Source organism: Rhinopithecus roxellana, chromosome 12 (assembly GCF_007565055.1).
Source record: "Rhinopithecus roxellana isolate Shanxi Qingling chromosome 12, ASM756505v1, whole genome shotgun sequence".
Taxonomy (NCBI): domain Eukaryota; kingdom Metazoa; phylum Chordata; class Mammalia; order Primates; family Cercopithecidae; genus Rhinopithecus; species Rhinopithecus roxellana.
This window is the reverse complement of record NC_044560.1, coordinates 106839939-106855901: the sequence shown is the minus strand read 5'-3', so window position 1 is coordinate 106855901 and position 15963 is coordinate 106839939. Positions and strand designations below refer to the sequence as shown.

The window sequence follows — 15963 nt, the reverse complement described above, 5'->3', positions numbered from 1 at the left end:
GAGACCTCTGTGTCTACAGCAGGAAAAAAAAAAAAAAAACAAGATGGACACTGAGAAACCGCTTTGAGTACAGAATGGACTAAACAAAGCTATAGATCTGTAATGATTATGCAAAGTGCTTATTATTGAGATTCAAGCCTGGGGTGCCACAGAGAAAACCTAGGAAATAACTACAAAGTCTTTGGTGGGCTTCAACTTAAAAGCTTTCTTCAGGCCAGGAGCGGTGGCTCACACCTGTAATCCCAGCACTTTGGCAGGCTGAGTGGGGGCGGACACGAGGTCAGGAGTTCAAGAACAGCCTGGCCAACATGGCGAAAACCTGTCTCTACTAAAAATACAAAAATTAGCTGGGCGTCATGGCGGGCGCCTGTAATCCCAGCTACTCAGGAGGCTGAGGCAGGAGAATCACTTGAACCCGGGAGGCGGAGGTTGCAGTAAGCTGAGATTGTGTCACTGCACTCCAGCCTGGGTAACAGAGTGAGACTCTGTTTCAAAAAATAAAAAATAAAAATAAAAATAAAATAATAAAGCTATCTTCCCTGATTTACAACATCATAAATAAATATGAACACTGTCACTCAGCTTCACATGATGCTGCTGAAATTATCAGCAGAGCCTCGTAGGCTGTCCGCACCACACAATACTTAACACCCTTGTAGATAACATCAGAGTTAGAAAGAACAGATAGGAAGGCTGTAATCCCTACCTTAGTTTCAAATTAGTTTAAGCCTGTGTTCCTGAGCCCAACTCCTAATGTTCAAGAACCTACCTTAATGAAACTGGAAGGCCAAAGGGACACATGAGAGCTCAAATGAATAAAGCAAATGGTTTCAACACAAATAAAACTTAATTATTTCAAGAACAATGCAAAAAAATTTTCCAAGATAGTCTACCTTTGCGATAGCATCAAGTTGTCAGAGGAGCTGCATAACCAGAAGATACCCCAAACATCCTAATCATTTTCTTACCTCAGAAAAAAATCCTGTCAATACATGAGTCTCAGGCTCCCGATGAATGCTGAGGGCTGTATTCATTTTACTAAACCAAAATGTATTATGTATCTACTCTAGTACTGAGGACACGATAGCAAAACCCTCAAGGAGCTCACAGACCTGCAGGGAACACAGGCGGGCAAGCAACTGACAGAGTGTTGATGCTCTGGTGGGTGAGGGAGCACAGAGAAAGTGCCCAAGCAGTCACAGCTGCCACCTTGAGCATAGAATGGCTCCTTCGTAGGCCAAGCCCTAATAAATGCCCAACGACAGCCTCAAAACTGCACACAAATGGAGAATCCACACATCTGACAGCTGTCGGGACTGCTCAGCTCCTTCTCCAAGAGCATCTCACACTCAACAACAACTGATTCCAGAATCTCCAGATGGCTTGGCCCTCCAGTAAGCATCCTGTAGACAGTGAAAGTTATAAACTGCTATGAGGTAATACTCTTACCTGTGGCTTCAATGTACTCAATACATCTTTCAATAAAAATGGGGATCGGCTTCTCTGGAGTCACGACAGTTGTTAAAGGCACCCCAAAATAGTTACTCTCCCAGGTTGCCTTTGTGATGGATGGCCGGGGTTTGGGCTTTGGTTTCTGTCCAGGAAAGAGAAAAGGAAGCACAAAAACAAGTGAGTATCAACATGTAACTTAACCTTCAGTAAGGCTTCCAGAGGGGAAGCAGTGGTATAAAAACGGCTAGAAAGATGTCAAGAAGTGGCTGGATGCGGTGGCTCATGCCTGTAATCCCAGCACATTGGGAGGCCGAGGCTGGTGGATCATCTGAGGTCAGGAGTTCGAGACCAGCCTGGCCAACATGCTGAAACTTATCTCTACTAAAAATACAAAAATTAACCAGGCGTGGTGGCGGGCGCCTGTAGTCCCAGCTACTCTGGAGGCTGAGGCAGGAGAATTGCTTGAACCCAGGAGGTGGAGACTGTGGTAAGCCGAGATTGCGCCACTGTATTCCAGCCTGGGCAACAGAGTAAGACTCCATCTCAAAAAATAAATAAAATAAAATAAAATAATTTCAGGAAGGATTAAAAAGACTCGCTTGGCTCATTTCATTAATTTTAATTTTCTATCTTCTGGCCTCTGAATACCACATAAGATGCCAGAAAGTCACACCTTCAGTATGAGACCACATTATTAGAACAAAGATGTTTATAAGAAGCAGGCCATGTTTATGTAATAAAATAACAATACGATAATTATCTACATCCTCTACCAGGGATGCTCTGGAGTAAACAGGAAGTTTTCCAAACACCCTACAAGCATAATAGATGTTACATACTCAAAGATAGCTAAAATCGTTTAAAAAAAATGAAATGGAAAACAGATCATTTCCTCTTTCTAGAAAAGGCAGCAGGCATTCTGCTAGGGCTGATAGCCCCACATGAGAACGTCCCTTGATACATTAGCTTGGGGTCAATTCTCAGTTGCATCCATATTAGGAAAAGGTAAAGTCAACTAATCAAACAAGACAAAGTATTTTTTTGTCTATTTTTTCCCCAGTCACCTTCTTCAAGAAGTACTAGCAGCAGCAGCAGCAGCAGCAGCAGCAACAGCAACCACTTGAGAACTTACTATGCACAGAGTAAGTTCCAAATATTATTATTATTATTATTATAATTTTGAGACAGGGTCTCCCCGTGTTGCTCAGGCTGGAGTGCAGTGGCACAACCACAGCTCACTGCAGCCTGGACCTCCTGAGCTCAAGCGATCTTCCTACCTCAGCATTCCAAAGCTGGGACCACAGGCATGTACCCAGGCTAATTTTTAAATTTTCTGTAGAGATGGGGGTCTCACTATGTTGCCCAGCCTGCCAAATATTATTTCTTTTAAACCTGATGACACTCCATCTTACCAAGGAAAAAATGTCTCACATGCCTAAATGACACAACTAAGTAACTGCTTGGATTCAAATTTAGGAAGATTTGTCTCCAAAGCCTATACTCATTAACATGATTAATACTGAGATACTCTGCTTCAAAAGTATTCAATCTTTTTCTTTTGAACTTTAAATGGAGAAAAAATTACTCTAAACAAATGATAAATTTCCTAAAGCCAAAGAAATACACTTGAAATTTTGGCCTTTTGTTAAAATATCTACTAAAAAGAGAAAAGTAACCAAATAGGATCACGGTAAATTGGACCCAGGTGTATCCCCAGCAATTCAGTTTCATTTTCCAGTTGATGAAACCAATTTAGAAAAGCAGATTTACTCAGAAATGTGCACAGCCCATAAAACTAAATTATTTAGGGATTTTACATAAAATCCACGGAAGGAAACAAGCTACCAGGCCACAGGCCACCTATTCCCTCTCCTTCTCCTGCCCATCTTCGTTACTACTAGTACCCCTCTATATAGGAAAAAAATCACTTCCTGTTTAGTCTGAGATTCTTTGAGAACTTCCTGTGCAAACAAGTAGCAAGAAAAAAATAAAAAAGAACAGAGCAGAATATAATGTACACAAGGAAAGAGCAAGTCCATTCCAGTTCTGGGCTGCTGGGTGAGATTACTTCAAATGACAAACCAAAGGCAATGAGAATCCAATCTTCATTCAGCCTGCTACTTGACTCAGTACGGAGAATGCTATAATGTGAATGGATTCTGGGGTCCTAGGGAAGAACCATGCACTCCATAAAGCCTGTCCCCACTCACTGTGAGATACCCACCCCCCATAAAGTGGTGGCATAGCCTCCTAGGTTGGGGGCAATGGCTGCTGCTTACTCCCCTTATAGACTGAAGCAAACAGGCTCTGACTTCAGACTTTTTTTTTACCAAAGAAGTAAGGAAAAGTCAATTAATGATATATGATATACATTTACAGGAAATAATTTAGCCAGTCTATACTGTCTGTCTAGCATCTTCTACTTATATGAAGTATAACATAAAGAATTTAAGGCTGGGCATGGTGGCTAATGCCTGTAATCCTAGCACTATGGGAGGCTGAGGTGGGCAGATTGCTTGAGCTCAGGAGTTCAAGACCAGCCTGGGCAACATGGTGAAGCCCCATCTCTATCAAAAATACAAAAACAATTAGCTGGGCATGGTAGCGCACGCCTATAGTCCCAGCTACCTGGGAAGCTGAGATGGGAGGATCGCCTGAGCCCAGGAGGTCAAGGCTGTAGTGAGCTAAGATCATGCCACTGCACTCCAGCCTTGGTGAGAAAGTGAGACCCTATTTCAAAATAATAAATAAATAAGAGGGCTGGCCGGGCATGGTGGCTCACGCCTATAATCCCAGCACTTTGGGAGGGTGAGGCGGGTGGATCACTTGAGATCAGGAGTTCGACAGCAGCCTGGCCAACATGGTGAAACCCTGTCTCTACAAAAAAATACAAAAATTAGGCAGGTGTGGTGGTGGATGCCTATGATCCCAGCTACGCAGGAGGCTGAGGCAGGAGAATCACTTGAACCCAGGAGGTAGGGGTTGCAGTGAACTGAGATTGTGCCATTGCACAGCCTGGGCGGCAGAGCAAGACTCCGTCTCGGGGTGGGGGGCGGGGTGGGGAAGAGGGGCTGAGTGCTTCTATTTCACACGTTGTTGCAACCAGATAACAATGATTCAAACAATGCTCTCTCCCCTTAAAATATTTCATATTTTTTAAAGTTTAACACGTTAACAGTTGAAAAGTTTTTATATTTAGAGTTTAAAAGGTTAGCTATACAATCTGAATAACCAAAGAGCATCTGTACTTAAATCACATTCATCCATTTCTATCATTCAAGTTTTTAACAATTTCAAATCCTACAGAATATGCCTGTCAAAACTAACAGCACTGTTCAATAAAACCGAGGCTTCCAAATAAAGCGCTGTGAAGGAATAAAAATGGAAGCTGCAAGAAAGCTATTCCTAATCACCTTAAAGCCTCCTTCTAACCAAGGTTCTAGGAAACAGACAACAAATTTCAATCTTATATTCCCCTACCCTCTTAATACTAGGAACAAGATGATGCCGGTGTGTTCTAACAATCTAACTTACCCAGGACATTTAGCCTTTATCAACTGAGTACCTTCTGTGTACCAGAACCTAGCATAAATTCTTTTTTAGATAGGGTCTCGCTCTGTCATCCAGGCTGGGGTGCAGTGGCACAGTCATAGCTCCCTACAACCATGGCTTCCTGGGCTCAAGGGATCCTCCTGCTTTGGACTCCCAAAGTGCTGGGATTACAGGCATGAGGCACCGCACCCAGCCAGCATAAATTCTTTATAAACACTCCAGAGTCACAAAAGATTTGTGGGTGTGGGTATTAAAAACTCCATTTTATAGAGGCCAGCTCCTAGAAAAAGTCAGTAACTTGACGAAGTCAGGTCTGCATGACTGTAAAACCTGTGCTTTTAACTACCACGGCTTATAATCTAGTGAAAATTATTGGGATGGAGGGAATAAATAAATGGATGACTAAGTGAATAAAAGCACACTAGCAGCCACGCATGGTGGCTGACATCTGTAATCCCAGCACTTTGGGAGGCCAAGGCGGGCGGTTCACGAGGTCAGGAAATAGAGACCATCCTGGCTAACACAGTGAAACCCCATCTCTACAAAAAAAAAAAAAAAAATTAGCCTGGCGTGGTGGCGGGCGCCTGTAGTCCCAGCTACTCGGGAGGCTGAGGCAGGAGAATGGTGTGAACCTGGGAGGTGGAGCTTGCAGTGAGCCAAGATCGCACCACTGCACTCCAGCCTGGGCTACAGAGCAAGACTCGTCTCAAAAAACAAAACAAAACAAAAAAGCACACTAGCTGGGCTCGGTGGCTCATGCCTGTAATTCCAGCACTTTGGGAGGCTGAGGCGGGCGGATCACTTGAGGCCAGAGTTTGAGACCAGCCTGGTCAACATGGTGAAACCCCATCTCTACAAAAAATATTTTAAAAAATTATCTGGGTGTGGTGACACACGCCTGTAGTCCCAGCAACTTGGGAGGCTTCAGTGGGAGGATGGCTTGAGCTGAGGTGGAGGCTGCAGTGAGTCAAAGTTGCACCACTGCACTCCAGCCTGGGTGACAGCAGAAGATCCTGTCTCAAAAAAAAAAAAAAAAAAAAGGAAGGCACACTGATCACTGATTATCTGGAGGACTTCCAAAGGTTTCTAAAGGTAATAAAGATCCACTCATACAAAATACCAGGGAACTTTAAGTTGGCAAAGAGAAGAATGGGGCACTCTGATACCTATTTTCAAATAGCTATAGAGCCACCTATTGACTATGGAGCAGGCTTCTTTTGTACGGCTCCAAAGGGTCACGTTAGGAACGATAAGAGAGACGGAAGGCTAACTGAGACAACTGCTCCTATCTCTTTCACCTCAAAGAGTCCAAGATTTAGTTCAATCCTTCCATTTACAACAGTGGATGTGGAGGGTAAGCTTTTGCAGTAGCATCACCCCACCTCCTTGGTGAGTGACGTGGATTCAATCTCACTCCCTCTTTTTTAAGACTTAAACTCTGTTTACAGAATTTCAAAATACCTCCTTGAGATAACTGAAGGCTCTCTAGGGTGTCACAAAATTGGAACTCTTGCAAAATGAATTCTAAACCTTCCTAGTAAGAAAATCAGAGTTTGGGGTGCATGCCAAGAGCTGGGCCAGATTGCTGATAGAACCAACACTTCAGGCATCTGAAGGGTTACTGGACATATTTCTGATGGAAGTGGCATTCTCCTGAGCGGTCTGCCAGATATCTCATGACCCCAGTCAGATGTGTGTCACTCTTTAGGGAGTTATTGGGTGCACTTTCAGCAGCAAGTCCTTGAAAAGGAGAAAGTGAAAATACCCAACATCCACCTTCTTCTGGAGGCACTTACCTATTAGCAGGCCGAACTGAAAAAAGTACCTACCCAGAGAAAGCCAATCCCTGAGAACAATCTCCACATGTGTGCCTCTAAGTTTACTTATTTATTTATTTATTTTTATTGAAATGGAGTCTCACTCTGTCCCCCAAGTTGGAGTGCAATCTTGGTTCACTGAAACCTCCGCCGCCCCAGAACAAGCCATTCTCCTGCCTCAGCCTCCTGAGTAGCTGCGATTACAGGCGTGAGCCACTATGCCCAGCAAGTTTTTGTATTTTTAGTAAAGACGGGGTTTCACCATGTTGGCCAGGCTGTTCTCGAACTCCTGACTTCCAGTGATCCACCTGCCTTGGCCTCCCAAAGTGTTGGGATTATAGGTGTGAGCCACTGTGACTGGCCGCCTCTAAGTTTAGAGTCCAACTAGGTCAAAAATGGAATAGAGATTCCTTAGGAGTGGCTGGGCATGGTGGTAGTTGTTCTGCACAATTATTCAAAACCTCACGACCACTCTGCAAGGTAAGGGTCATTTAGACCCATTTTACAGTTGAGAAAACAGAGACTCATGGAGATTCAGAGCCAGCACTTAGTGTGCTGTGATCTTTGAACGTCAAAGTCCCATGCTCTTTCCCCTGCATGATCCATCTCCTCCACGATGAAATGCCACTGCCATACACAAAGGACTGGGCCAGCCTGAAACACCTTCACCTTGGCCTTTTAGATCGATTTTAAAAAAAAAGAACAACATAGTCCATTGCTTTGTACCTCATAGTTTGCTTAAAAACACACCTGATTTTTGGTCTTGATACTAACCACAGCAAAGTTTATAAATAATAGTTTATGCCCGTGGTGCACTGGGGAGAAATGGTGCCTGGAAACTACCTCTGGTCTCTCGGCTTTTCAGACACAAGGGCATAAAGAGGAAACTCCTGACTGCGGCAGAGCAGGAAGCTGCATCTGTCACTGCCTCTGCTCCCCACTCGGCTGTAAGCCCAGTCCACAGACCCTGTCCAAGTCCACTGGGGCAAGAAAAAGAGTAGAATGGAAGCCAAGGGATAGGTAAGAGCCAAAAGAAGGGCCCTCTATCAGCTGGGAAGATGGTTGGGTTCCAGGGCCTGACGTGCAGTGGGCACTCAATATATTTGCTGAACAAAAACAGTTTCCAATAATGTACTGGGCCAATGTTCTTTTCTATTTTCTCAAATTTAGCTGAGACGCGGACTATCTCTATGGTACAGATTCTCTTTTCTCCTTACACTGTGCTGCTCACACTAGCATGTGAGGAGGTGAGGCTTAGAAGGCCTTGTTCATACTTTGGCAGTACTATATCACAAGCCTTTTAAAAACTGCCAGATGAAGTCCTAATTCCTTCTGTAGGTACTGAATAAGGTACGGTTATTTATGTACACATACAACAAATATTCTACTGGGCTAAGTTCCTAGAAGGCAATAGTCTTTTTTTTTTTAATGAATTTATGAATTACTCCAAGGCCACGCAACAAACTAGCAGCAGAGCTAACAGTAGGACCAAAGTCGTCTCCCGCCCTCAATGAACTTCTAATCTATTTGGTAACAGAAGACATATCCACAATAAACAAAGCTGATCTAGGTACCACATGAGCAAGTACCAGCTATGCGACAATGGAAAAAGGTAAGAACATTCTATCTTCTGTGGGAACAGCAGGGAGGGCTACTTACTGACCCTACGCTGTCAACTTCAAATATTCTCTTTTGGTCTCCATAAACAACCTTATACATGTAAAGTTACTTATCTAGATTTTAGAGTCAGAAAATAAGGTCACTAGAGTTGTACCATCGGGATAGCCTTTTAAACCTTTTAAATGCCTGGTAACATATCTATTAAAGGAAATACAAAATGGAACCCAGCCTGTTGGATTCACTGCCTTTTTTTGGTCTTTTTTTTTTTTTTTTTTTTTTTTTTTTTTTTTTTTTAAGTGCCTAGCTGGGCGCGGTGGCTCAAGCCTGTAATCCCAGCACTTTGGGAGGCCGAGACGGGCGGATCACGAGGTCAGGAGATCGAGACCATCCTGGCTAACATGGTGAAACCCCGTCTCTACTAAAAAACACAAAAAACTAGCCAGGCGAGGTGGCAGGCGCCTGTAGTCCCAGCTTCTGGAGAGGCTGAGGCAGAAGAATGGCATAAACCCGGGAGGCGGAGCTTGCAGTGAGCTGAGATCCGGCCACTGCACTCCAGCCTGGGTGATAGAGCAAGACTCCGTCTCAAAAAAAAAAAAAAAAAAAAAAAAAAAGTGCCTAGACAACAGCCCTAGAGATTTTGATTTAATTGGAGTGGAAGCAGGGTGGGGTGGTGGGGAACCAGGCATCGGTACTGGGTTTTCTGGTGGGTTTTTTGAGACAGCGTCTCACTGTGTTCCCCAGGCTGGAGTGCAGTGGTGTAATCACGGCTCACTGCAGCCTTGACCTCGCTGGCCTCAGGTGAATCTCCCACCTCAGCCTCCCAACTAGCTGGGACTACAGGCATGTGCCACCACGCCCAGATAATTTTTTGTAGAGACAGGGTTTTGCCATGTTGCCCAAGCTAGTTTCAAACTCCTGGGCTCAAGCAATCTGCCAAACTCGGCCTCCCAAAGTATTGGGATTACAGGTGTGAGCCACCACGTCTGGCCTTTTTTTTAAAACAGTTAACACCAGCCAGGTGCAGTGACTCATGCCTGTAATCCCAACACTTTGGGAAGCCCAGGTGGAAGGACTGCTTAAGGCCAAGAGTTTTGAGACCAGCCCGGAACATAGTGAGACCCAAACTAAATTTTTTTTTTTTTTTTTTTTTTTTTTTTTTTTTTTTTTTTTTTTTGAGATGGAGTTTCGCTCTTGTTGCCCAGGCTGGAGTGCAATGGTGCGATCTCAGTTCATTGCAAACTCCACCTCCCAGGTTCAAGTGATTCTTCTGCCTCAGCCTCCTGAGTAGCTAGGATTACAGGCATGTGCCACCAAGCCTGGCTAATTTTGTACTTTCAGTAGAGATGGTGTTTCTCCATGTTTGTCAGGCTGGTCTTGAACTCCTGACCTCAGGTAATCTGCCCACCTCGACCTCCCAAAGTGCTGGGATTACAGGTGTGAGTCACCACACCCGGCATTGATGTTTTATGTTAAAAAAAAATGAATAACAGGGTAACACCATATATGGAATGCAGTCTGGAACAGGGACAGTGCCATCTGAATGATGAGAGTGAAATCAATACACAGAGCCCCAGAGGGTCACACTCATGGCTTGCCAAGTTGTGTGGTGGCATACTGTGGACTAACTGTAACCAGTAGAGTCTTAGAAAATCGGAAAGATTCCATAAGTGGTATTACTACAGCTGTTCCGTAAACCACTTTCTTGCATTCAATATTCAACATCGTGCCTTTCTGATTGGCAATTATTCTCTTCTATTTCCAAAAGAGTTCCAAAAGGACCTTTTCAATTAAGTTATTTGCTTATGCTCCAAATGTATTCTTGGTTAACTGGTGCTCCCCCTTCTGGCTCTGAAAAATTCCACGCCCAAGTTTAAAAGAAAACCTGAAAGCAGATGTATTCTTGCTTATAAAATCTATTATTAAAGCACAAATGCTTAGATATGGTCTCCTTCAAGCTGGCAGTTAATACTATGACTCAGTCACTCACCATCGTGGAGCATCTTTATTTAGGGATGAACAGGAAGGACCACAAAGTCCTGGCCTTCCTGCCATCCCTAATCCTCTTAAATAATGGGAAAAGAAATGGAGGCATGTCACCCTATTGCAGGAGCTAACTAAATCCAGACCACAGTCTTTTTTTTTTTTTTTTTTTTTGAGACAGTCTCCCTCTATTGCCTAGGCTGGAGTGCAGTGGCATGATCCCGGCTCACTGCAACCTCCGCCTCCTGGGTTCAAGTGATTCTCCTGCCTCAGCCTCCTGAGTAGCTAGGATCATAGGCATCCGCCACCACACCTGCCTAATTTTTGTATTTTTTGTAGAGACAGGGTTTCGCCATGTTGGCCAGGCTGGTCTCGAACTCCTGACCTCAAGTGATGTGCCTGCCTCGGCCTCCCAAGCTGTTGGGATTACAGGTGTGACCCACTGCACCCAGCTCAGACCATAGCTTTTTGCTCTATAAAGGCATAAAGTCTGGCGATCGTGGGTCCACCCCTGAGAAGACAACTCATGGCCAGTGTGATTGGGAGCCAAACAGCGAGGAGGGCCCACTAGTTTCAGGTACATTTTCATGAACACTTGCCTGAAGTTCAACACACACTGAATTTGGACTTTTCAGTGCTATGAGTCAGTTTTTATAGCTTGCCTCAAACGCTGTAGAAAACCCATTTGGAAGGCCTTTGCCTTATAAGCAAAGGTGATTCCCAACTAGAGTTGGAATAATTTGAGTCCCTACAAAGGTATTTCAGTATCACCAGGTGGTGGAGGAGACCAAGTTCGCTCAGTGAGGCATCAACACAATTCCCAGTTCTTTTAAAAACAGATTTGGGTTGCCTATCATCATTTTTTTTTTCTTTTAAAGAACAGGTGTGCTGTAAGCTAAGGCAGATAGTTAAAGATAGTATATTTTTATCACCAAAAACACACTACAGAAGTTCTTCAGGCTTAAAATAAACTGAGAATCGAGTGACACCAGTGAGAAACAACTTCTCAAAGTTCCAGTTGCTATTTCAATGTCTCCATGCCTTTTTTGTCCTCTACTCAACTAGGCTTTGAAGCTAGAAACAAACAGCACCGTGCTGTTCAGGGGGGCAGTGAGGAAAAACGGATTTTTTCAGATAATCAAAGATCTTTTGTTTGAATGAACAAATCGACTGGACTGATTGAGTGGTCTAAATATAGGCACCTGACTGTTGAATATTAGCAACTTTTCTGCAGACTGGATGATGAAAATCCACAGGAAGTGGAAATCAGAACACCAGGGTTCAGGATCTCAGCTCTTCCACTCAGTGGCTACACTTACTTGGGCAAGGTTTAATCTCTCTGAGCCTTAGTTACCTCACCTCAAAATCAAGGATGAAAAACATCACCTCATTAAGACTGGGAGGAGGAATAAATAAAAAATTCATATGAAAATGCCTGATATGTACCTGACACACAGTAGGTATTCAATAAATGCACAAAAACACAAAACCCTTCACATGGTAGCCACAGCCTTCTATCATTTGGCCTGGGTCCCCCTCAACTCTCCAGAGCAGCCACGCTAAGCTTCTTTCAACTCTTTGAACACATCAAGTTCTTTCAGCTCCATGAAGCTTCCATCCTCACTGACTTTGTCTGCCTCACGCTTCAAAAGTCTCAGCCTTAAATATCATTTCCTTGGGGAGCTTTCCTGACACCGCAGTTTAGGTTAAACTTCCTTGTTACACAATTCCTTAGTATCCCGTACTTTCCCTCTGGTAATATTCAAAATGCATGCAAGTACATGTTTAAAACCCAACATCCCCAAGACGGTAAGCTGGATTAACGTCACTGCCACACCTAGGACACCCAGCACAACGTTGGGCATAAAACAAGTGCTCACTAAATGCCCACGCACCGAATTGCATGTCTCCTTCCTAAAAGAATGACTGAACTTGTGCTCTGGAGACAAAAGTACCTCGTTTAAAAGACAAAATTTTTTCAGGAAACAGAAAATCCAAGGTCAAGTCAGTGTGCCCACCCCATTTTTAAAACCAAGGTATGTATTTGGTCTCAAAGCTCATTGAGTAGGACTAACCATTCCTGAAGCACACACCGAGAGTCTTTCCTAGGCAGGTTACAAAGAGCTCATATTTCATCGCATTCAGCTTGTCTGTCAAAATGCAACATCCCTCCCAGGGGAGCAAGCAGTCCAATTCCCCAGCTGGTTTTTATTCACACTAGAAACTTTAACTCCATTCTAGGCCTCACAAAATGAGAGCTGTGTCCACACAAAGCCACAACAACCAGCCAATTCACTGAATCCAATGAAATAAGCCAATTCACCAGGGGAGGACACAAACTGTCAAACTGGTTACTTGGTGCCTTATAGACCAAACAATGCATGATTGAATTGGTTAGCTTTTCAATAGGTTGTCTTGTCATGTGGTTGCTGCAGTGAGTGAAAGATTTTCTTTATCATTCTGTTTTGTCTTTTTTTTTTCTAGCGCCAAAATAAGAACACATCAGATAGAAGGGTAAATAGCCAATAATGTCTTCTCTTTAAATCCATGGTCAAACACACCAAATGCAGCCATTTCAGCATGACCAAAAGGCGTACTTTGTGGAACAAGGCTCCCCAGCCTGTTTTTTGGCTTTAAAATAAGACCCTGCCGATCCTGATCTCGTCTTTGCAAACGCATGGCACTGGGAGACAGAGACCATGTGCAACAACAACTCTGTACAGACAAAGCCACTATTCATGGACCCTACTGAAGTGCAATCGTAGATTTTCAATTTCATTCAGCTGAGTGCGGAAGGCTCCCACTATGAGGGTGGGTTGCTAAATGGTTCAGCTGGGAAAAGCACCCAGAATGAGAGTCAGCTTTACAGTCTGCACTTTCATGAGGAGAAATGAAAGCGATTCCCTCACTCCAACTGCAGTTTTACAGTAAAGACCTAATCTAGCAAATCAGCCAAGGGCACTGAGTGATTTTTTTCTGTATCACATTGGTACCCAGAGCATAGCTTTTTTTTGTTGTTGTTAGGGCGGTTGCTAGGGTAAGTACCAAGAAAGCAGCTCAGTAATTCATGGAGTTAAAACTTCCACAAGAGGGGACGGATAATGTTGGTCCCTCAAGCCCTCAGCTAGACCAGACAAGTTTTCTCCTTTCTCGGAATACAATATGCATATTTTTACCTTCAAGTCCTTCCTTACCTCACACCACTGCTTTAGTTCCACTCATTCTCTGGGGTCTAGTTAAATGAAGACAGCTGACACTTATCCAGCATGCACTGCGCCCAGTGTTCATTTCTCACAACCTGATCAGGAAGGTGCTCCCTCTTTTGCAAAAAGAATGTGGAGAGGTGACTCACGTGCTCAAAGTCCAAGTAAGGAAGTGGAGGAGCTGGAGTTGACTGTAGCCCAGATTCCCAGAGCTTGAGCTCCTAATCACTACACCCTACTCTAACATAACTACCCCGACGTGCCCACACACAGCCTTCCCTGGGCAGGCCACCTATTTTCAGTGGCTGTGTAGGTCTTGCTGCCTCAACTGGGTACTAAGGTCTGGGCAAGAAGGGTCTGTGCCATTTCCCCATGGTGACTGGCATGCGGAGGTACTGAGTGTATTTTCCATTACCAACTGAAATCCTAGTGCCTGGCTGCCCCCTCCCTTCAAATAAATATTGTATTGCTTTGTCATGCCAATAAAAACCAAAGGCCAAATCCCCCACACAGGGGTTGTTTTGGCCTTCTCTGCCCTGACGGTATCTTGCTTTTCCAGTAAAACAAGTGCCAGTCTATGTTCCGAACTGCAGCAATTTTAATAGGAGGTTTGCTCTAGCGGCAAAGGATTTGCTCATCTCTGCACCAGGACGACAAAGCAACTACCCTCATTTCAAAGTACCCTTTTCCAAGGCAGGAAAAGAAAATTTCACCTTCTAGTCACTCTTTCCAAAGGATACTCCATAACTGACTTTTGGCACGCTATTGCTCTTGGGCCAGAAGTATCATTTTTATTTGACTTGAAGAGGTGTGGCCCACATAGCTAAAGATAGACCGGAAGCTGACCACTTCTTGCAGGCTGACCCAACAACCCGGGGAAGAAAGTCTCAGGTTAGGAAGTGCTCATTACCAGCATGAACACAGCTATCTCAGAGGCGCACTGTGACCAGTTGTTTTCTGCTCAGCCTCCACTACAGTATGTGCTCTTTAAAGCCTGGCTTGCATGAGAATGTGTTTTTAAAGCATCATTTTCAGTAAATATTAAAAATGTAGGTAGAAATCAGAACATAGTTATAATTCAGTATGCTATTATGCCACCTTCCTAATTTCCAGGTGTGCAAACACCCCCACAAATTAGAAGACTGTCAGCATTTTTAAGCTGTTCTGGCAACAGTCTTCATTGGGAGAGGAGGAGGAAGAGAAGAAATGTTCAAAATGTTTGGATTCCAGTAACATTAAATAGGTGAGCTCTGGGAAAATACTGGAGGCAAGTCAGGCTGTTTTCTGGCTTCCTAAATAAGCAATGCTTTCCACAGGTTGGCCTCCTACCAACCTTTGGAGGAGAAAACACTGGAGGCAGATGAAGGACTCCACGTAGAAAAGCCAGGCAAAGGAAAGTCAAACAGGAGGATGCCTATGGCATTTATTAATAGTCAGCACAGGTGGGGAGGGGAACCGAACCACTCTGCCCTTTCTCACACAGCACAGGTGAAAAAACTCTGGAAGCTCCTGGACAGCGGTAATGCAGGAACACTCTCTACTATGTGATGTAGCACAAGGGGGATGCAATTTCCTTGGGAGGGTGATGGCACCCTGTTCCCCCATCTCTTGGGGCCCGCAGGGCTGCCAAACTGGCCTCTGTATTATATTTTACAAAGAGTTGTCAGGATTGTCAGCTCGCAAGACAGCCTGGATTCTAGAACCTTCTGATTTGGTAGGATTTGTAATAATAAAAGTTTCTGGCAACCTTTCTTTCCAAAGGTCCCTGCAATACTTTTAGACAAGTAATTCTGTTCTCTGTTCTTTCATGGGAGGGAGAGTAGCAAAAGCTTTAACATGAAGAAATCCTATGTATCATAACCTGCTGGTCAAGGATTATTATATAACACAGTTCTGTTGTGGTATCTCACCAAAATGTCTTTTTCTGAAAAAATAAAGAGCATTTATATATATATACACACACACACACACACACACATATTGTTTTTTCTTTTCTTTTTTTTTTTTTTTTGAGACAGAGTCTCCCTCTGTTGCCCAGGCTGGAATACAGTGGCATGATCTTGGCTCACTGCAACCTCTGCCTCCCAGGTTCACACGATTCTCCTGCCTCAGCCTCCTGAGTAGCTGGGACTACAAATGCCTGCCACCACGCCCGGCTAATTTTTGTACTTTTTTAGTACAGGGTTTCACCACATTGGCCAGGCTGGTCTCACTCCTGACCTCAAGAGATCTACCCGCCTCGGCCTCCAAAAGTGCTGGGATTACAGGCATGAGCCACCGCGCTGCGCCTGGCCTATAGAGTATTTCAGTATTTCTAAATCAGCCTTGGCATTTGGGGG

At 44.1% G+C, this 15963-nt stretch overlaps 1 protein-coding gene and 1 long non-coding RNA gene across 2 annotated transcripts in view; one reads left to right on the top strand and one right to left on the bottom strand.

Moving 5' to 3' along the window:
- Nucleotides 1-15963, bottom strand: part of ARHGAP35 (Rho GTPase activating protein 35) — a 149265-nt gene that overhangs the window by 66141 nt on the left and 67161 nt on the right. The window contains exon 3 of the mRNA XM_030941930.1: nucleotides 1450-1594. Within this exon, the coding sequence (XP_030797790.1) occupies nucleotides 1450-1594 (145 nt within the window). The remainder of the gene's footprint in view (nucleotides 1-1449; nucleotides 1595-15963) is intronic.
- Nucleotides 7748-13695, top strand: LOC115900688. Its single transcript, XR_004060351.1, has 3 exons — nucleotides 7748-7841; nucleotides 8273-8433; nucleotides 12906-13695. It is a non-coding gene; the product is annotated as an uncharacterized LOC115900688 (long non-coding RNA).